Source organism: Numenius arquata, chromosome 1 (genome assembly GCF_964106895.1).
Source record: "Numenius arquata chromosome 1, bNumArq3.hap1.1, whole genome shotgun sequence".
Classification (NCBI taxonomy): domain Eukaryota; kingdom Metazoa; phylum Chordata; class Aves; order Charadriiformes; family Scolopacidae; genus Numenius; species Numenius arquata.
In genome coordinates this window covers 119,163,954-119,186,772 of record NC_133576.1, presented here as the reverse complement: position 1 = coordinate 119,186,772, position 22,819 = coordinate 119,163,954, and the positions used below count along the sequence as shown (strand labels likewise).

At 37.3% G+C, this 22,819-nt stretch overlaps 1 protein-coding gene across 1 annotated transcript in view; it reads left to right on the top strand.

Moving 5' to 3' along the window:
- WASF3 (WASP family member 3) overlaps positions 1–19,645 on the top strand; it is a 77,278-nt gene extending 57,633 nt beyond the window's left edge. The window contains exons 6-11 of the mRNA XM_074146453.1: positions 3,020–3,173; positions 5,298–5,415; positions 12,982–13,148; positions 13,999–14,262; positions 15,923–16,293; positions 17,019–19,645. Of these exons, the coding sequence (XP_074002554.1) occupies positions 3,020–3,173; positions 5,298–5,415; positions 12,982–13,148; positions 13,999–14,262; positions 15,923–16,293; positions 17,019–17,176 (1,232 nt within the window). The 3' untranslated portion in view covers positions 17,177–19,645. The remainder of the gene's footprint in view (positions 1–3,019; positions 3,174–5,297; positions 5,416–12,981; positions 13,149–13,998; positions 14,263–15,922; positions 16,294–17,018) is intronic.
- Positions 19,646–22,819: the final 3,174 nt, after the last annotated feature.

Sequence of the window (22,819 nt, the reverse complement as noted above, 5' to 3'; positions counted from 1 at the left end):
CATCTAAGATCCTATAATTCTCTTTACCTAAATGAAGCCATGCGTGCTTCCATCAAGTAGGTGAAATTCTCTAGGAGGTTCTAGTCACTGTAAATAGTGTTTCCTTTAAAATGCTGTTATGTCCTCACTTACTTATGTGTTTGGTCATTCACTTCGTAAATACACAGTAAAACCAAAGGGTTTAAGTAACATCATTACATTGTTTGAAAGCATTTATTTGGGAAAGTAAAACAGGCCTCTCTGTCTAGCTCTAAGAGCTGTGTAACATGCATGTTTGCTTCCATGTTCAGTTACATGTCTGAGCCAGCCACTGCCTCTACTACCTGTTTAGATGATTCCTGACATTTAGTAAAATTTAAAAGCTTGTTACATCAGGACAGTAGTGTAATATTTACTTAGTACTAGTTAATGCTACTTGTGATATCATAGAATCATAGAATGGTTTGGGTTGGAAGGGACCTTAAAGATCATCTGGTTCCAAATCCCCTGCGCTGGGCAGGGACACCTTCCACTAGACCAGGCTACTATATTTAATAGTAGTATTTATATGGCTTATATATTCTATGTTTGTATAGTTTATATATTATATTTAATACTACTATTAATGTCACTATTAAATTTTACTGTTGATATTTAATAGTGTAATATTTAGCCTTCCGTTTTTAGCTTGTTGCTGTCTGAAAATTATTACATGTCTAGTTTGCTTCTGGTTTTGGAACATGTTAACTGGTAGAGTATCATGGTTGATACTTGCACTTTTCTTTTGCCATCTTAGAGGTCAAGAGCTATATGGGAATGTCAACCAAGCTATTATAACTACTGTTCAGCCTAGTTTTTGAGGCATGTTGTGGTGGTAATATGAGCAAACTAGATGATACTCATATGCTGTATTTGCTCTGTGCTGAGGTGGATGACATCAGTCTTCATGACTTTCAAGTCTAACTTTTTTGGAAATGCAGTCCTCATCAGAGGTTGTTTTTGCTTTTGTTTCTGTTTTTTTAATGCCTCATTTGTATTATGCAATACCTCCTGGCTAGTTTCCAGAGTTTGGAGAGTAATTAAAACCAGCCTATTGGGAGGGGAAACTAGTGTATGGACTGAGAATTTAATCATTTTTTATTTTAAATTGACAGCATACTCTTGCATTGCTAATCATCTTTCCCATTAATAACCTATATGTACAAACTGCTGTCGCTATAGTGTCAGTAGGAAATTTTATTAGCTATTTAGCTGTAGAAGTTGAAACCTTTATAATAATTCATTGTGCTGTCACTAATACTAAATGTATTTCTGGGCAGCTTAGGCATTGAAGTAAAATGTCAATTACTAGGTTGATTTAAGAAATCCTTTTGATTTAATTGCATAAGTGGTTTTTTTTACATTCCTAGGTATAACTAAGATATAGTGTATATATAAAAATATTTTATATGTATAACTAATACTACAGTTGAAAAAAAATTAAAATAATTGACATTTAGTTTTCAAAAGCGTATAAATAATTTACACTCAAAAGCCCTGTAAAAGTGGGATTTGTGCTCTTTCGAATGTCTTCCTTCAAGCAATGTAACAATTCAGATATATACATCTGGAAAAACTGCCTGAAATACCTTACTGGTTTACTTAAAGGCAGATTTAAATAGAAAGTAGTTTCTCAAGAATGTTGTTTTGATACTTCAGAGAACGTGGATGGGGGAAGGATGATTTGGAATGAAATATTCTACTTCAAATTTTTTTGCTATTTTAAAAGCTACTGAAGAATCTAAGTGGTCTTGGAGTGAGAGGCAAGAGCTTACCACAGATGACAAAAATACTTGGGTAGAGAAGTCCGAGTGGGATTTGGTTTCCATCATGACAAGGGGTAACGGTGTACCTTACAGGGTCTCTATCAAGCTTCATGCCTTTCTGGTTCTGCAGGTCGTCAATATATTAAACTTTTGCCCAGTGTTGTTCAGTTCCTGTGTGAAATTCTCACAGTTTGTTCTCTAGCCTCAATAAATTAGATAGTTAGACAAGAAATACTAGATGTCAATGAGAATAAAAAGAACACAAGCCGGCGCATTTTGTTTGCGCTACTTCTACAGCTTACACTGTTGCAAAACAGTTGGATCAATTCAAGAAGTGGTTAGTGTCATTGCAGACAAGCTGGTGAAGGCTTCAGTGTTCTGTTCAACTGCAGTCAAAACCCTGTATTTCAGGTTGCCTAAGAATGGAAAATAATGTGGAGAGCTTACTGCCACTTCTAAATTGTGTTTGGCATTATCTGGATCTTTTTAGCAATGGTCACTCCATCTCAGGAAAATTTATATTAAGAATGAAACAAAGTCTTGCTAAAAGTAACAGGAACAGTTAAAAGTAACTTTAATCTTTCATTTGAAAAGAAAGAATGAAAAGGCTAGTATTCCTTCCCTCAGAATTGTGTACGTGAAAAGATAAAATGGAAGTATGTTGCTGGACTGTATAAAGAAGAGAAGTATTTCTCTCTCTATAGAGATAAGCAAAACTTAAGATCAAGGGATGTTCAGTTATACAGAGAGATTTTGGAGTTGAAAGATGGTAAAAGATGTGGAACTCTCTGACAGGAGGTTGTGGAGGCCATAATTTAATTAAACTTAGAGTGGGTTGAATGTGTATGGATACCACGTATAATGATAAAACACGCTGTGTCAGAGAAACACCAGACCTTGTGTTTCAGGCTTGAAGCCAATCTTTCTGCTGTTAGAAGTCCAGGTTAAACTTGATAAAAAGGGACATCCGCATGTGACAGGACATCATCTTCCAAGCCAGTCCGTGATCCCATTATTGTAAGTGAGGTACTGGACCAAGTGGGACTTAAATCTGATTTATTATGGTAATTCTTATATGCCTTTGTGCTACGTCATGATTATCCACTAAAGAAAAATCTTGCTGTTTTCCTTCTGCATTTTTCTGAAAATATTTTAAATAGCTAGTGTAAAGTGGAGTTTGTTTATCCAATATGTTAATTTCACACCTGTGATAAATGCATTTTTGTTTCTAACAGTCTCGTTACAGGATATCAACATGAAAAAAGCATTTAAGAGTTCAACAATTCAAGATCAGCAGGTAGTTTCGAAGAACAGCATTCCTAACCCGGTGGCTGATATTTATAATCAGAGTGACAAACCACCACCTCTGAATATTCTTTCACCTTATAGGTATGAAAATATTAATTGTTTATGTTCTTGTTCTTTGCCCTTCATCTCCTGCTTGTGAGCAGAGAATAATTACAGCAGAAGGGAAAAGTGGTATTGGTTGTTGAGATTTGTTTTTTCAGTGACCTCCCTGTTCATGGAAACAAAAATTGCTGTTACCACATTTAAAATGGTAAGTTGTACCTGACAAAAATCATCATATTTCAGCATAAGTGTTACATGGCAGCACAGGATCAGAGAGCAAGGGCCACTGATTATGTAAAAAGTGAAAAGAAATTTAATAATATACTAAACTGCTTTTTTTTTGTTAATTTATCCAGAAAACTGGACTTGCTGCTTTTGCTTTCCCTCTATTTTCCCTCTTCTCCCCAACATATACGTGTGCACACAATCTTTGCCATTTCTTTTCCTGGTTACTTACTGGTGAATAAAAGAGCAGCAAGCAGGACTTACTTTCCTGTTCTCTTTTCCTGTTTCCTTTAAGTTTATCATTGCTCATGAAATGAGTATAATTTGTCTGTCTGAAGGGTTGTGGACAACATATTTTTACTGTGTCCTTCAACTTTTGAGAGGTACTAGGTTGTGAGGTGTCTGTGTGAAGCAGACACTCAGTCTGCAGTGAATTATTGAATTTTTTTTTAGGAATGACATAGCAGAGAATTTGCAGTGTATTTTATTTTTAAGAGCTTTTACTTGAAAGGTAAAATTTTTAGATTTATGACTGAAGGCCATGTTTGTTGCCACTACTACAGACAACGGTGGTGTTTGATTGTTTTTAGGCATCTGGTTACTAAGAGTTGTTATTGATCAGCTGTTCTGCACAACTATGTCCTAATATGTATCTGGGTGACAGTGTCAGTGACCTTTATTGCTATTCCTGTTTTATTGGTGATACTTTACTGAAATTTACTTAAATTGTATTTATTGGTAAGTCTTTTACATCTACTGAATTTAAATTATTTGTATTTGATTTGGACAAAGCTTAAACAAATTTCAAATTGTAGTCGGACCAAAGCTGGAGGGGTGGAAGAACTGCTCCAGTGCCCCTGTCAGTAGGTTAGAAGTTTGTAGCGAGGAGATCTAGCACGCAAAAAGTAAGAGGCTTCTGGTCGTATGACCAGACAGTCTGCAAGATCTGCTCTCTGTACCCTTCTCCAGTGGTTGTAAGGTTTCTGTGTGCTGGATCTCCATCGCTCTTCATCTTGCTGGTAGAAAATTGTATTCAGCTGCCATCAGAATTTGCCTGGGAAGAAATTAAGATGGCACAGCCAAAAGGGACTCTGAAGGACACCAGTTTAGCAAGGGAGACTGGGATCACCACCGTACGCTGTTTGGACCGTGCCAGCTGCCCTGCCATGTTGACTCCCCCTATACCAATTGCTTTCCAGGAGTTTACGATATTAGAAGATTACCTATTTCCAGGCCATGGGGTCAAATTAGGATTTGATAGCATACCTTTTTTGTGGCTTCTTAGTCTGGGTGTCCCTGGCTCCTGCTGCCCATTGGAGCTGGCAAGCCCACATCAGCTCTGTCTCAAATTCCTCCTGGAATACTCTGGTAGGATTCAGCCTTTCAGTTGCCACCCCTTTCCTAGCCCTTTCCCTGGTTCAAGCGTCGCACTGGAAACAGTGATTGTCTTGTGCTTTCTGTCATAAAGGCAAAGGTACTCAGACCTACCTTGTTCCTAAATCCAGATCTTAAGACCCGTCTTGATTGCGCCAAATACTCCGTTGCTAGTTCTTTTGAGACAGTTGAGTTCCATTCTTAGGCTCCTCTGTCCCCTACACACCCTGTCTTGGCACTGATCACTTTGCAGCACCAGTAAATTTCCCTCTGGTGAGCCGGCTGCTGCGGGAGCCTGATCTGCCCTCCTGAGCTCTGATGAGGCAGAGCCTGGGAGCATCCCTCCCAAAAGGCTCCATATTCCACCCCTTGCCCCTCAAATTCTTGGCATGAATCAAGCCAGTTGTAAGCTGTAAGTACCAAGAGTGGCATTTAATGCACTTGGCGTGCTGTCATCCTATAATGCAAAAAAGGTGAAGTTTGGATAATCATCAAAGATGAGTTTTGTTGGTTTGAAAAATACTAATTCATGTTTTCTTAACTTTTCTTCTACTGTATTTCCAGGGATGATAAGAAGGATGGATTGAAGTTCTATACTGATCCTTCCTATTTTTTTGATCTTTGGAAAGAAAAAATGTTACAAGATACTGAAGATAAGCGGAAAGAAAAGAGGAGACAAAAGGTAAAAGCAGAAATATAACAGCAAATGTATGCATTACAATTTTGTGTACAGTTGTTTAGGCATAAAAATTGCTGGGTCGTACTTAGTTTGTGTGCATGGAAAGACTATTCCTCTTTATATGTGGCTGTAGATTCAGTTGGTTCAATTTTTATAGCTCATACTGTCTATTTTAAGAAGTTGCAAATTAGATTTTAGGAACTGTATTTATCTTCCTAATTTAGGAACTGTAGTTATCTTCCCAAGATACTTTCTTTAATCCTTTGCCAGCATCTGCTTATTAGTACTCGGCAAAATGTCCCTGTTGTGCTTTGGAAAAAGACACTGTGATTTAGGGAAAAGAAAAAAAAAAAAAGAATTATGGTTTCCTTTATTTTCGTAGTTCTTTATCCAGCAGCATCAACTCCTGTAGTGAATCATGAGCTTATCCAGAAATAAATATTTTGTTGGGTTTTTTAATTCCTTGATAGAAACTCTTCACTTTTCTACACCTGTTACAAGTTAGTAAGATGATAATACACAGCATAATTATTCTGTGGTTCAGCAACAAGAGATTAATTTTAGGAAAAATATTATTTGTTTCTCCTAAGTTTAAAACCAACATAACAAGACTTTTTCATAGAAAAGTATCTTCAGTCCTTCTGGAATATCTTCAGTTTGATCCAAGAATGTGTGTTCTGCTGCAATCAAGATTTTCTTAATGGATTTTAGTTTTGAATGAAGAAATTAGTTGCTATTTCTGCAGCTTCTTTGAAGTCCATTTTTTTTATCAAATCTGAGGGCTTTAAGATTTTTGAAGATAATTCTGAAAAAAAAGTGAAGAAGGAGAGTCTGAAGCAATGACTGCCTATCTTATCTGGCAGAAGGTGCCGTTTTAGATAGGTTCAGTGAGAGATAAGGGATTTAAAATAAAAGGAGTTCACACAAGATGCACAGGCTGCTCAGAGGAAATAGAAGGAAGGTACTTAGTTTTCGGTACACATACACTCGTACACGTGTGTATGTACACATGTGTATATGTTGTATATATTAACATACCTATACATGTGTATATATAAGCAGGTATCATACTATATCAGCATATATATACATGTATTATACATATATATACACACATAATGTCTAATCTGTGAATATACATGCTAATGTATATTTATGTATATACATTGTGTGTATATGTGCTAATATATATGGTATTTGATTAGAAATCAAATTGCAGGGCATGACTGGGAAGTTTTACTATTCTGTTTTTATAAAATTCTATTAATTTTTTGTTCCTATTGCTAGAAAAAAATTTTCTGACTACAACAATTTTAAACAAAACATGAAGACTTGGTTTAACTAAAACGTTTTGTGAGTTCATGATTTTCAAAGTTCTGGGAAAGATAAATCAGGTTTTCCTGTTAGGGGTATGAGTCAAAAATGCTTTCTGTTTTGGCAGGTATCTCAGTATTGAAATATTAAACAGAGTTGAAAAAGTCAGGTAAACATTTTCAGTGGAATTTACTGTCTGAAGCAAGGTATTGAAAATACTCACTTTGTTATTCGTATAATTGTACACAAATGTGTATGCAAGGTTATAATCCCATTATATTCTCAGTATAAGTCACAGAGCTGATTAAAAGACTGGAAGTAATTAGAGTAGCTTTCATTCTCTAGTTTAGTTTTTTTAAATTTCATTCAGTATTTCTTTTATGAAAAATATATAGGGATAATTGCACCCTTTGGGTTTTTTTTCCTCCCACCTTTTTCCCTTCAAATTTAGATCTTTTCACTGGAGAGAGGGATAAAAAGAAACGATCAACTGCTAGTTTTTTCATTCTGATTCAGCATTAAAAAGGAAAAAATACAAAAGCTTTAAGAAAAATTTATAACAGAATATCACTTGAAAAATTTCTGATAGCTTTAGAGAGATTTTTACAAAACCAATTTATATATAAACTTGATTTCAGGCTATATTTTAGGCAACACATCTCACTTACTTCCATCCATGGTATATTTTTTTGTAGATTTTAATTGTCTTATTACAGTCTACAAACCAGATGTAGAATATGCTCAATTCCAGTCATGTGGGATTATAGCCATACAGCACAGAAATACCCCTTGATACGTGCTGCCTGAAGTAGGGTTTGATTTGACTAAATACACAGCAAGACCAACTAAGAAGAAAACAGCATAGATTTGAGTTTCCGTGGTTAGGTGTCACTTTGACAGGAAGAAACCTGGTTTTTAGCTTTCCAGAAGTTGGTGTGCAAATTAGCTTTTTCTCATCTGGAACCTTTAGCGAGCTGGAGGGTTTGGGTGAGAAGTTTCACAGGCACCATCCGTTCCACAGGTTGCTTAACGGACTGTCATTTTCTTCTGGTTTTGTCCTTACGATAGCAGTGACCAGGAATGAATCCAGAGCGTCTATTAACAATTTTGTGGCTCAAGTTGTATTTTGAAGCTACTAATTGGGAATTCCTTATGTAAATTATTTTAGACGTTGCTAAATATTGGTTAAACAAAGGAAAGTTGTTCTACTTTGCTTTTTATCGTTCCCCATGTTTTCTGAGGAATGATTAGTTATTTAAATAAGGAGAAATCTTTAAATTTGGAGGGCTTGTATTTCTTGAGGACTTGTGATTGATAGGATCTTGTGAGTTTGTGAAGTCAGGAAAATACTCTGGGCTGGTGCTTCCAGTTTTTTGAGAGTATTGCAAATACCTGTTGAAGCTACTTTCTGTTACTAGCTCTAATTCTTTGTTAAGACGCTTGGAATATCATTTGCTAACTCTTGATGCAAATATCAAACTTAAAATTAACTTAACCCTGTTTGGGGGCTCTAATACGTTTGTTGTATTTGCTGAAATTGCTTCCTGCCAACAGCTGAATGATGTACCTATTTTCTGGCTTAACCTCTACAGCATCCACTTGTCTGCCACAGCTTCTATTACACTTGGTTAAAGGAAGTAACTCTTCTTAATATTGCTTAACTTTTCTAAAAAATATTCCGAACTGTAGTTTTTTTGAAAGGCTTCAGTGCCTCTAGAACTCTGTTGTCATTGCCCTGGGTACTGAAACCAGAGCTGTCACTGTTGTTTGTCAAGGTAATGACAGTATTAATGGAACAACTGAAAACTACTCTATTTGAGGTGTATATATAGTTTTGTCAGCTGCTAGTAATCGGCCTGCCCCACTGTTTTGGAAGAAATGAGGTGGTTTAGATATTTGTATGTATAATATTTGGTTGTAAAATCAATACAAGTAGGGCTTAGTACTGTCTGAATAAAAAGGGCTTCAGCATATTTATTCATTAGCACCCTTACAGATGCTGGTCTGGAACAACCTATCCAACTGGAATCTGATCCAATAAAAACAAACTAAGCTTTGTGTTTATTTTATGTTGTTTATTTATACATGTATTATACATATGTATTTATCTTTTTCATAAAAAACAGTGATCTCTCTAAAACCAAACTTTTAAATAGGTGATTATACATAAGCAGTCATGTAAGCACTCCTTATGGTACAGGAGTTGTATCAAAATGATTGTCTTCTGAGCAGCATCATACATTGGTCAAAAGGTGGATACTTCGTCGAGAAACTTGCATGAAATACATGGTTGTGACCCTTAGAGGATGGAGTTAGTATTCTGTGAGAAAAGAAAACTAAAGCATATTTTCAGTTAACCAGAAGGCTTATTTGTACTTTCCTCTCCAATTTAGCGTGATTTAGTAACAAAATCTTAATAAATGAACAAGGATAAAAGTTACAAATTAAAACAAATTAAATTTTGCAGCAATCAAATGAAAAAGATGTAAAGCCTTTAACAAGCATATATTCAACCATGGCGATTAGCAAAACTTTATATATTTAAACTGAAGCATGACTGAATCTGTTTCCCTTCTGCTCTGATTCCTATATTGGGAAATTTTGATGTGAAGAAGTGATATTAAAGGAGAAAGTAAAGCCTTGGGTAACCTTGATAAAAAAAGGATGTGATTCTAAAAAATTCAGGGAGGAAAAAAGATTTTATAGGAAATAATTAAGAACCAAGGTGATGATCTTTACTTAACAAGATCAAAAATCTACTCACAGCAGGGGTCAGGAATGAGCAAGAGTTTTTGGAACATTTGGATGTTGAACTTCAAAAGGACTTTTCTCTGTCATTCTTAATGTTAGCAGATGTGGATCAGCAGGTCCCTCATATGGACATGCATGAACAAGCAAGAGATCCAAAACATGGGCAGGCAAGCCATTCGATAGATTTTTATTTTTTTTTGTTAGTTGTGTAACACCAAATGCATTATTTCAGTATTATTTACTCAGTGCTGTTTGACAGTTGGAGTAAAATACCCATGTTCGTCTGTGTTATACATTTCTTCTTTTTCTTTTTGGTGAGACTGGCTTTCCAACTATTATCCCTTACTTTGAAGGTAGAGATTCCAAAATAAAAGGCTTGCATATATGAGCATTTTACTGAACTCTTCTCTAAATACAATTGAATATGATTGCGTTCTCAGACTATCAATATGATTATTTTCTGAGAAACTATTTTTTCTAGTGGCCAAAAGCCTAATACTGCCTTATCAATAGATAAAATATATTTAACCTGTCTATGAATCGTAATCTAAGATGTGGGCTCTAGAGCTGATTAAAAAAAAATAAAATCCAATGCCCTCGTAAATGTTGAGAAAAAGAGTAGCAAAAAAATACCCTTCTCAGTTTGGATTGAGCAAACTTGTTTTTCTAGTTAAGCATCAATATGGTTTTTATATTCATAGTGAGTAGTCAGAAGTAGGTGAGGACAACATTTCAGAGGTGTGAAAGCATTGAGTTCCACTGTTAGGAGATCTCACCGATAGATAAACACTGACATTGATCGGGCCTGAAATTATATAGAAAGATTTAAAAAAACTAAACAGGCTGATTTGTCATGAAGCTATCAAGCCGTAATACATTATTACCGGCCTGAATATTACTGACATGTTGCAGAGAGGATTAGTGTAATTCATTTTTATGTAAGATAATGGGAAACAACGATGAGGAAAAACTAGGAGGAATTTTGGTAGTTAATCAGATCTAAGAAGGGAGAGGAAGTTAAACGTAAAAATCATTTCACATAGACTCTATGAAATAGGAAATTTTTCCATACTTCCCCAAGATCTCAGGTGATTGTGACCCTAATGAATAATCAAAATAACCCTGAGTATATTTAACATATTGTCGTAAGATTGATTTGCAGGAGAAAGATATTACAAGTGCTTCAGGACAGTCTAAATAAATGACATACGATGCCAGAAGGAATTAAACTTTCTGGCTTTTAGAATCAGTCACTCTTCTGTATTGGGAAAAACAGTGGGTCAGTATCACACAAGCATGTGCGTCCTACAGAAGAAGGGGAAAGCAGCAGTCAGTACTTAGGAGGTTCGTAGTATAAGGAGATATTTTCAGTGCAGAGAAATTTCATGAAGACTTGGCTTCATCTGTAAATCTGGTCTTATTTTCATGCACTCTAACTGCATTTTAACCAGCTTTTTTCCTTTCCTTTTTTTTCTCTCTTTGCATGCTTTATTTCTTTTGTTTGAACATTAGGAGCAAAAGCGTATAGATGGCACCACCCGTGAGGTGAAAAAGGTTAGAAAAGCCAGGAACAGACGCCAGGAGTGGAATATGATGGCATATGACAAAGAGCTTAGACCTGACAACAGGTTGTCTCAAAGTGTGTACCATGGAGCATCTTCCGAGGGATCACTGTCCCCAGATACTAGGTCTGTTTACAGCAAAGCTGCTTGTTATACCACAGTTGTATGTTCAGAAATACCGAGTAGAATTAGGTGTTTTTACCGGTTGGGAATAGTTAGAAGAGACAGAACATATAATGCATGTTTTAGAGTTCTTCTCAAAATTATTTTAAAGCATAAATAAGGTTAAGAAATTCTGTAATGATTTGTTTTCTTCCCCAGCTTCAGATGAGCGTTTTGTCGTTGTAATGTAGTGAAATAAATATTTGCTGCATGCTTTGTATTTGATCTTGAGTAGCTGTAGTTACAAAAGCATTTAAGTTTGCCTCTGCTAGATAATGTCAGTACCTCTTCCTTCCTGTCTAGTTGGTCGCATGTTATGCCACCGATAGCTTAATAAATATTTTTCTGTGATTACTCAGTCGAGCATACTTTTGCCTCTAACAGAATGCTTTAATGGGGGAATAGTTTAACTTTATCGATGTTTTATTTGTCTAAAAAGCAAACTACAAAACTAGATGCAACATTATTGCTTGAAATAGCAGAAATCTCTGCTTAGAGACACACAGCAGAATTTCATCTTCATTGACTAAGATACCCCTTGAGCTCAGTGGGAGTTACCTTCTCCGGGTGTGCACAGAAGTCTGAGTTTTTTCACTAAGCTGCTCTCACTGGAGCATTTTCCCACTTATTTCATTTTCTCTGTCTGTCATGGTTAATTGCTAGCAGTAATGTTAGGAATAAATAGAATCTACTGGAAAAATTATGTGATGATTTTAGTGTTTAAACTGTTGAATGGCTAAGTTGAGGAAGAAGCCACCACTGCAAAGGTGGGACCGAGACCTTTAGTCCACTGTCCAGTGGAGATTAACTTAAAAATAATAATCTGCTTAGAATTTTGTATATGTAATATTTGTAATTGAAACAAAAAAAAAATTTTAAAATTGCTGTTGGTGTTTCAATAATGTATTCAGACCCCCTCTCTCTGTCTAAAATCCTTTAGTCACCAGTTTTTATTTTTTACAGTTTCAAATGCAAAACGTTGTCTCCTGTTTGTCAGTCTGTAATGTTTCTTTAAGACTATGCTTTCCATAGGTTGATCTGGTAAAATGGCATTGATGTTCAGCTGTCAAGTGCAAGATGTGGATTTTTTTCACCATGAGTTCTGTTTCACACATTTTGAGTCTTTTTCTAGCCTTAACACCTTGCTTCCTGGATTCCCAAGTTTAAATAATCATATTGAAGCGTATTGCTTGTATCTTCCACAAATGTCAACATGTATTTGACTGGTTGCAGGTATCCATAATATTTGCAATCTGTAGGGATTTTTAAGCAGAAATTGTAGGATGCATCCTTACGTTAGGTGTTGTGGTATGACAGGTACCTTGTACTTATATAAGCCTCTTTCAAATTTTATAATATATGGAGAATTTTGATGACTGATATTTGATTCACTGGAATTTAATCCTGAAATCTGTGGTTTACATGCATGAAGGGTTAATTCTGTGAGTGGTAGTGAGGTGGAGAGAAGGCTTTTGAATTTTTATTTTGGGTTAGTGTTAGCTGTAGGAACTAAGCTATAAAAACCCCATACATACAGAAGTAAGTACTGGTTGCAGAGACTTTTTATGCTGATAGCTACTGCATGAGCAGTACTTTATAAATAAGGTCCCCAAGAAGGGTATTTGGCTGTATTGTGATTCTTTTTTAATGCTAAAGTAGAAAAAAAAAAAAGCTCGTTTCTTCTCGTTGGTGAATTGTAAGACTTGCGCATTAACGTTGACATCCAAGTGTCCAGACTGTGGCAATTTACAATGTATTTGTTATACTTATTGTACTTCAGAGAGAGAAACACAAGCTGAATCCAAACAGAAACCAGCAAATTAATGTGAGAAAAGTAAGAACAAGAAAAGAAGAGTGGGAGAGAAGGAAAATGGGCATTGAGTTCATGAGTGACGCAAAGAAAATGGAACAGGCAGGAAGCATGAAAGAGGACAAAATGCCCAAAGGGTTTGTCATTTTGTTTTACTCAAAGCCCTGGCTTTTTGTTGCTTACCTTGCTTCCAGTCTTACAGATAAGTGCATCTGTTTACTGTGTTCACTAAAAGCCAGGCTGCACGATTGTTCATTACTAAAACAACTGTTCACAGTAATGGGATGAAGAGATCCTTTTGCTCCCTCTCTTGGGCTTATTTGACAGAGCATCCTAGACTTTGTATCTTTATGAACTCTCTGCTCAACTAATATTTACATTTCCCAGTTTCTCTAAGCCTTTCCAGCAAAATTAATTGTACAAACAAAATAAAAAGCATTTTCTAACTTTTGAAATTGGTTTTCTCTGCTTTGGTGAAGTGCATTCTTCTGCATAATTGTGAGTGCTTGCGGTATTGCTTTCCTTTTTCTGCTGCTATTGTTAACTTAAGGCAGGCCTGATAATACTTAAAATTTCAAAAAATGGACTGTCAAAATCACGGACAGGAACAATCTACCTCCTTATGGTTACTTAAGCACTCTAAAATCTGGAGAAAGCTCTAAACTTTTTTGCCTCTGTGTTATAGGACGACATTCTGCATGCAGCTAGTAGGCTGAAATATTAAAAACACTCAATTTCAGTCCTTCTATGCTGACTTGTCAGACTAATTTATTTTCAAGTCTTGTTAAGCTGAACCATGTTTTTTTGTTGCATTTGTTCTTGTGCTCTGTGGACTTACAAGGGAATGGTGCTTGATAATCAGGGAGTCCTGTTACGACAAAAATAATTCTGTTTGCATTCTTTTTAGCTTTTCTTGTGAGCTATTTAGATAATACCCTGTTACACTCACATAATCTGTTCTTCTGCATCGATTTACTTTAATTTTAGGTCCCATGCATCTGATGTTACAGATTATTCTTATCCTGCTACTCCGAATCATTCCCTCCATCAGCAGATAGCAATGCCTTCATATGGAACAGGAGATGGTCCACAGTACATGGCAGCATCCCAAAGCCATGAGCATGAATACAGACCACCTTCCACCACTGTACGACATGCTACTTTAAACAGACCTCAGCAACCACCTCCACCTCCACCCCAGCCTTCAGATGGCCAACATAGCTCAGTACCTGTGGTACCAGCAGAATATGGGTAAAACTCCTGATTTATTCCAGTGCATTCTTGACAAAACTAGAGGGATGCATGTTTTTCATAACCATCATAACATATAATGCATACACACAAAAAGACTCCAGATCCATTCGTTATCTCCCTGGGAAGGACCGAAAAAAAATGGTATAATTTCTATGTAGCAACAGAATTTAAGTAAATAAATAGTGAAAGCAGAAATAATGAACTATGTATTGAATGTGGTGAAATCAATATGCTTGTAAAATATTAAGGTTTCCTAATATAATATTAAAAAGGGGATAATTTTCCTTTAAAGTGGAAAATAGTTACAGCATAATTTGAATAATATTTTAAACTTCAGGCAACGTGCAGAAAAAGTATTACTGAATGGGATTAACGTGGCAGTCTGTGTTGCCTCCCTGAAATGACTTCTTAAAGGAGCTTATGACAGAATTGGAAAGGGATCTCCTCAGACACAGAATCAAGTTTCCTTACTGTCACAGACACCTCCGTAATTCAAGATATGAATTTATCAGACTCCTATGGAGATATTTTGCCTGAATGCATTCTGAAGGAAGGCTTGCTCCAGAGTACTGGCTCTCCAATAGCAAGAAGACATCTCTTTTCTAACCAGTCTGTGCCTCTTTGTTCTTTTTACTTAAACAGCTTGAACTTTCAAGTTGTAACCCCTGGAAAGGTGTAATCATTCTTGCCTGTGTTGTTTTAAACTAAGCAAGGCAAGGTTTTTCAGCCTCACTTGATGCATCCCGGATAGCATTTGCCTGATTCATGACTGTATCATGCTGTAGATGACTCAGTTCTGCTACAATTGACTGCTCCAACCTGCATTTTCTCTGTTATTTCCAGTGTATAACAGAAATACTTGTGCTTAGTCCCGAGGTACATGGCCATTGTCAGTGTATCACAGTTGTCATACATTGACATGTATCACTGAATGTCATCGGTAACTTCCCTTCAACTCCTGGCTCCTATATCTAGTTCTTTACCTACTTCATACCTACTTCATAACTCTTATATTAATTCCCATTTTTTCTGCTTAAGAGTTCTTTTAACGACCTCTTAACAAAGAAATTAGCTCTTCCCTGTTCCTCCTCTTTAAAGTATCAATCAAATATATCAATTTAATTAAATAATATTTAAATTGATAAACTTGACTAAAGAAGCACATGAGATGCATGATATACCTTTGGGTAAATCTTTCCATTCATGCTTTCCATTGTCCACCATGCTTATGTCTTTTATTATCTCTTAATATTTGTTCTAACACTTGGTCTTCTATGGAAGTGATAGGCATAGTCTGCAGTTTTCTCGGTCCCTTCTTCATCATAGGCCCTTCTTCATCATTAATATTCTCGCAGAGTAGGTCTTTAGTAACAAATACAGCTTTATACTTAACTAGGAAGGAGTATTAAGATAAAAATCTCACTTTGTGGAGCGCTGAAAGGACATTGCCTTTAACTTCATCATATGCCTTAAATCTCAATGTATGATCAATATTTGACAATTCATATGTTTGTAATCAGCCGCATATTCAACTCACCAGTTTAAATTCCTTTTGATTTTTGTTTTAGCTGAGGTTGGATGAGAGCAGTTTAAGGGGTGATGATTATGTAAGTCCTAACTTTCAATGCATTAAATGTTTTTGTTCTGTTTTATATAGGATGCTTCCAGCTCAGATGGTGGATTATTACAATCCTACAGGTCCTCCCCCTCCTCCTCCTCCCCCTATGATTCCTTCAGCACAAACAGCATTTGTTAGTCCCCTTCAGCTTCCTGTGCCACCTTCCCATTCTGGACTGGTGACTGGCTCTACATACGCAGCTACTCATCCTCCTCCTTCTAGTGGGCTTGTTGTCACCGCTCCTCCTCCTCCCGGCCCACCTCCTCCCCCTCCTGGCCCTCCTGCTGCAGGTTCATCCCTCTCTTCCTCCCCCATGCACGCTCCTCCGCCTGCAGAGGCAAAACGGCACGAACCCGCTCAGCCACCAATAAGTGATGCACGGAGCGATCTTCTTGCTGCCATTCGAATGGGTAAGTGGGCACTGAGTTTCAGGCATTTCTTTTTTTCCATGAAAGCACTGTGTTTTCCAGTGATCCAGGGTCATGGCTTCTGTTCCCAGCTGGGCAGAATGTCATTGAGAGACTGGTTAAACCACAGGTACCACACACCCAATCTAACATTTCTGAACCTTGACTTTGGATCTTTTTCTAGTGCCCAAAGTCGTACAGCTTTGTCAAACATGTTCTAGTGCTTGTGTGGACATAATCAAATGAAAACAGAACTTGTGCTCATTATGAAAAGTTGCCAGCAGTGGTACATGGATTTTTGCTCCTGTTCAGAAGAACTGAGTTACCCCAACACCAGGTTTCAGCCCACTGATTTTTAACCAGTGACTAATGGCTGCTCTGGACTTTGCTTACAAAATGGAGCTGTAGGTCTAATGGTATTTTCAAATACAATTGTGAAAACTTTCATCTTCAGATCAAAAGGGCCCGTACGGTCTTGAATATTTAGTTTTAACATATAGTTGACAGTTTTAAAAGTCTAGAAGTATTCAGTCTCTGAGAATTGATTCCAGTCTGCTTTTTTTGTCTTTGTCTCTTTCTTGCTCAGGGAGGCTCTCTAACTCAATTTTTTTTTTTTTTTTCTTCTTCCTGCCGAATATATCATTAGAATACAAAAGCTCGCTAATAACAATATGAAATTTAAAATCTCTTGTGCAGAAAACTTTATCTGAGAGTAATTGTCTCTACAGGAATCCAGCTGAAAAAGGTGCAGGAGCAACGTGAGCAAGAAGCAAAGCGAGAGCCCGTTGGAAACGATGTGGCGACCATCCTCTCAAGACGCATTGCTGTGGAATACAGCGATTCTGATGATGACTCAGAGTTTGATGAAAACGATTGGTCAGATTGAAGCTGGTCCAAGCCTCGTGGCAAGTTCATTAAATACTTGGCTTCAGTGATTACTTTCTTAGCAAGATGTAAAGCAGGACGTTGACGTGTATTAAGGCTAGTGATGGAAGTGCTAAATTTGAATTGGTATTATTCAGAAAGCTGTAGCTTAGCAACTCTGGTAATGATGATGTGATTATGCTTATGCAGATCAGAAACTTGTCTTACTTTCAGTATTTACCGCATAATACTTAAGTGCCACTAAATGTAGCAAATCATGTGCTGCGTGCAAAATATGCTGCAGTTGTTGCACTGTTACAGAACCAGCATTTTATTTTACTTTCCTGATCTTGAAGGGATAAAATATATTTTTTTGACTTTACATCTTATTCTTTTAATTATGTAAGCAACTTAGGTACTTGTGAATTGGTCTGGTTGTTAGTCTTTGAGGGCAGTTAACTATATGACTGAGTGAAGTGTTGAGTTCCATAAATAGGACTTTTAGCTTTTTTATTAGTTATTAATTATGTCCACTTTAGTCTATTTTTAATCACTTCTGGGATTAGTTTTTTTTGCATACAGAATTGATTTTATATAATCTTTCTTTTTATCGTAAAAATGTAGCAGATGATGAAATGTATGCTTTGGAGAATGAATCCACATGACCCCAGATTACTGTTTTGTGAGCAGACTGAATACGTCTGTACTGGTACCAGCTCGGGGCTGCTGGCTGCTTGTTGGGTAGAGAGCTGGGGAGTCTCGGGTACGTAGCGGATGCACGTCCACGTTACAAATGAAAGTTAAAATACCTGTAGAGCTTTTAGTTTTTGTGGTACAGATCAACTAGATGCAAAGACTTCAGGATAGACCTGATTGAAGCCATATGGTTATTGCAGTGTAGAAATGTTACTCTGCTATTACTAAAGATTGGAACAGTCCAGATCTAGCAATCAGATACATTTCACAAGTATTAAACTTGGTCTTTATGCCTGGAGAGGTATAAGTGTTTGTAAATATATTTTGTTGTTGATTTGTACAAGTATAGTCATAACAGATCGTTTTCCGTTTCCTGTAGCATGTTTACTCAAAACTACTCTTACTTTGAATGTATTTCTTTCCCAATACATCCCATTGATAAAACATTGGCAGTTAAAGCAGCTTTAATGGCCGTTTAGGTACTATGCCGTGTATATATACACTTGTTTTCTCCTGCCCTAGGAAGAGTTGCTGCCATACAGTCTGCTTTGGCTGTCTCTGTTTTCTTTAAAAGTAATACCTTTTTTTTTTTTTAAGTACAGTATTAAAATGTTTTTTTGTTTTTTTTCTCTCTTTTGAACTGAGAGTCAGGCTGCTGCTTTGCCTAATGAGGCTTTTAAAAATGTATTCATAGCAGGGAAAGAGTTCTTTCCTTACCAGATTACAGTTTTAATCTTTGTAACTGAAGTCTGTGTAATTCCAGGTCTAACATTTGGTAAAACTCCTTTTTTTCCTGTGAGGCCCTGTCTGTTTTTTTAAAAAAAAAAGTAAAAAAAGTATGTAAAATAAAAAGAGAAATGGAAGATAATTATCTGACCTGTGTTTACACAGTTAACAGTCCTGGGAATGTAACAGTCTAACATGATGTTTGCATGCAAACTATTGGCTACTGCATTTGCTGTTTAATCTGCGTATTGTTTTTTTCAAGCTGTGGTGGCTGTCTTTATGGTAGGGTTGTAACATCCTGCCTCAATGTGGGTGTTAAAATTCATCACGTAAAGTATGGCCAATCTCTGCATAATGATGAGCAACTTCAGCTCTTGGTAACTGGTGGCAGCTGAAGATACTCATCTCCGTTGCAGCTGGAGCTGGGTTTGTCTTTGCCTTAAAATACAGAGCTGAAATCTGCTTTATTTTGTGCCCTGGAGTCTGAGGTCTGTGCGTCCACCACAGAGGACAGAATTTAGGCCGTAGCCCGACGGTGGTTTTCATCACTGTACGAGAGATGGTTTGTTCTTATCATCATGAAGTGCTTGCACAGGGCCCTGCAAACCGATTCTTTGGGTGGGTGGGCGAAAAGCCCAGCTGGGACTGCGTCGTTACGTCGCTGCACAGGTGGGGAGAGTACTCCCGGTATTCTTTTAATACCTGCTGAAATGATATATCTCAGCAGAAAATTCTTTCCAATCTACTGAAATTTGATATGACAGAAGATCTATTTTATGAGCACAGGAGTTGGGGGTGTCTGAAATTTTGTAATTGGTGTTCATTTTAAATAATTAGCATTAAACAAGGAATCGGTTGTGAGCAGTTAAGATAGTGTAGATTTTTCAGTCATAGTAGCCAACCTGTTTTTCTGAACCTGCAATGTTGTCATTTTCCTTTCGGTATTTTATTAATAAAATGTGAATTGAATTTAGTGATGTAAACTAACATTATTCTAGGCTGTTTTTATCAGTTTTATCACACTTTGGGTTGTGAATAAGTAACAAATATGAATAAAATCTCACTTTTGAGCTTGTGTTTCTTTCCTTAGATTAGTAAGATTTTGCTATTAATCTTTATCCCTTATTGATAAATAACAGAAATGAAAATGTAAAGCTCCCGAATGCTATCTGTGATCCCAGGAACCACGTTTTTACTGGGATGGAGGCTGGAGTCTACAAAACCAGATTCCTTCAAGGTACTGCTGCTCCTCCTAACGTGCTGCTACTTTGTTCTTTTGCAACCTTGATTCAAGCTCCAAGGTGAAGTTCTTGGCTGGTGTAAACAGGTATTAGTTTCCCTACAGGTAGCTTTATTTTTTTTTTTTGTGAAATATATTAAACAACAGCTTTGCTTCCAGGAAGAACAAGGCAGAATGTATGAGTTGTATGAGCAAGTCCCCTTCCCCACTTTTTTTTAGTAAGAAAGAGTCTTTGTAGGTTAATGACACCAAGCACAATACTGTAAAATGCAAACCAGTGTCTGCCTGCTTGCAAAATATTTTTAATCTTTTAATTATAATCAGGTTAAAACCTGGTATGGTAACAGGGGAGGCTTTTCATCATACTGGGAAGAACTTACATAAACCAATTGTGTAATATAGTAGCCCAATTGTAAATTAAACAGATTTGTTTATGCGTCTTAGACTTGGTTGTTTCCTGGGAAAATAAATGAATCTTTACTATGTTCAGCTGAAAATTCCAGTCCCTCTGGCGCTTGGTTCTTATTTTGCTGAAATTTTCCATCATTGATTTGAACTTAACTCAGGTAATTTAGAGCAAAGGTACCAATTCTACATAAAAACTGAATATATGAGCCAACAATTTGATTCAAAGGCTATTTTAGTAAAGCATTTATAACTGCCCATTTATCAGTTGGGGTTGGAGTTAAGACTGATCACTCAGCGTACTGCTTCTGCAGTTTTTATGGTTGTCTTTTGAATGTTAAAAATATTTCCATGTAACTAACCTGACATCAGTTGGATTTTTAGATATTTCAGATTTTTCTGTACTAAGATGAACTACATGAAGAAGAAAAAAATCTTTATGTGTGAGAGAGGTGCAGGCTGCTCAGAACAAGCTCAAAATTGAGCTCGTTTGCAGTATGCAAATGGAGTTGGGAGGAAGGGAAATTTACTCTTTGGGAAATCGATTCTTGTGATGTATTTTGCAGGTTTGCTATCTCTCATGTGCCAGCCGTTGTTTTAATAACGAAGAGGTGTTTGCTTCCACTTGAAACAACACACATAAGGATACAGCGAATGTGTAACTTCTGAAAATGTTTAAAATCTCACTGTAAACTGAACTGAGTATAAACCTGATGATAATGAAAAATTCATCAGAATCGTGTGGCTGGAAGTTGAACAAATTCAATCTCGAGCTGAGATACTATTTCTTAGCAGCAGAGTGAAATAAATATTAGAACAGCTTATCACAAGATGGCTCTGACAGTGATTTTTTTAAAAATATTTTTAAAATTTTTTTTTTTTAAGATGACATTACCCTTTTTCCTCCTGAAAAACCAAGCAAAGAAATGCAACCTGCCATAGTCTGCTTTGGGGAAAGTCTCTTGCCCTGTTGTGGGGGCAGCCAGCCCGAGCGGTTCATTCTGAGTCTGAGTTTGAGGTATCCTGATACCAGCACATACACACGGGCACAAATGCACACACACAGAAGTCCAAGGATTTTCAGCATCCTGAGGCAGCTCTGCGTTCACGTACTTCAGCATTGTCAGCGAGCTCGGTGCTCTACAGGGAGTGAAAAATAAATGACGATCCCTGATAGAATCTCTCAGGCTCTGGCATCCGCCACAGAATAGTCAGGAGTGACTGGAGCTTGGCACTGAATGTCCTTCCCCAGTCCCTTGGACTTAAGGAAGTGTGGAAACTCTGGAAGGACTGTAGGTTTCCAGTCGACCATTGTCTTTCATTAGGGGTGAATAGAAAGAACGGGAACACTGAAAAGAAAAAAAAAAAAAAGTCCTTTAAGTACAGAACAGGGAGAAGGAATATAATATTTTGATTTTTGTAGCAATAGGTGGAGGCAAAGAGTATTTTTTCATGTGCTGTCAAATATCTGTAGGTTTCTATTGAGAAACGTGTTCTCATCTAGATGGACATTGGTGTGTGCTCCGTGTGGAACGTAGTCGCATACGTTTGTGCCGGACTGGGTTTTTTTTCAGCTGCATAAGAAAACAAGTAGCCCTTAAGAGATTCTTAGCTAAATATAGTAATCTCTTTGGAGATTAATTCTTACTGCTGCAGATAAATAGAGAGGTTCTTATCTGATTAGCCAGAGCAGGGAGTACTTCTGCGCTTCTCTCTTGGTGGGAGGTCACGTGCAGAGCGTTTTAGAGATTAGAGCTGAGGGCAACTCTTCCTGAGATGTCTCAACAGCTTGGCTTAGACATGTTGCCTTTCTGAGCCACTCAGCATTTTCAGTCACTAACACGCTGTCAGGCCACGTGAAAACCAGCTGCCCCGTTCAGCAGTCACTCACGTTGCCAATGCAGGGTGGGTTAAAGGGAGGAAGAGAGGGCTGGGGATCCGACAGAGTTACCCTAATACCCATTAATGTTGGCCAGTCTGTCCTGTCTCTCTTTGAGAGGAACCCTAAACAGGAGTCCTACCGACTACACTGAAGGAGATGGCAGAAGTCAGCCGTTTTCTCTGTTTTTCTTGAAAATCAGGCTGATGCATTCCTTACTCAGTTTTCTGAGTAAAGCTGCTGTTCACGTTCCCTTTCTCTAGCAAATGTAACTTTCTGGTCCCTCATCGGTTACCTTTCTCCGACTTGCTGAATGGCCTGTGCATGTTGATTGTCACCCTTTGCAAATTGGGTGCAGTCCCCAGCTGTTGTGAAAATGTCTTTGCTGTGCTGAAGTCAGTAGCCCAGCGCTGATTTTCACTTGCAGCCCGTCCCTCTGCATCCTTCTCTCTCGAGTCTCTTCCTTCTGGTTTTTAATAGGTAGTTTGCATGTTACCAGCCAAGGATTTTCCCCTTCACTGCATGAGCAGGACTTGCAGTTTGGTTGGTTGGCCATGGCGTCGTTCCTATGAGTAGACTCTTGTTCTGTGGCTGTGCTGGTAACAGAGGACATTACAAGGGGTGCTGCTTCCAGGTACGAGGCCTTCCTCCACAGAGGATGATGGTAGTAGCAGGATTGTTTATCACAGGCTTAGCTTAGTGATGAAACTTCAGTATTT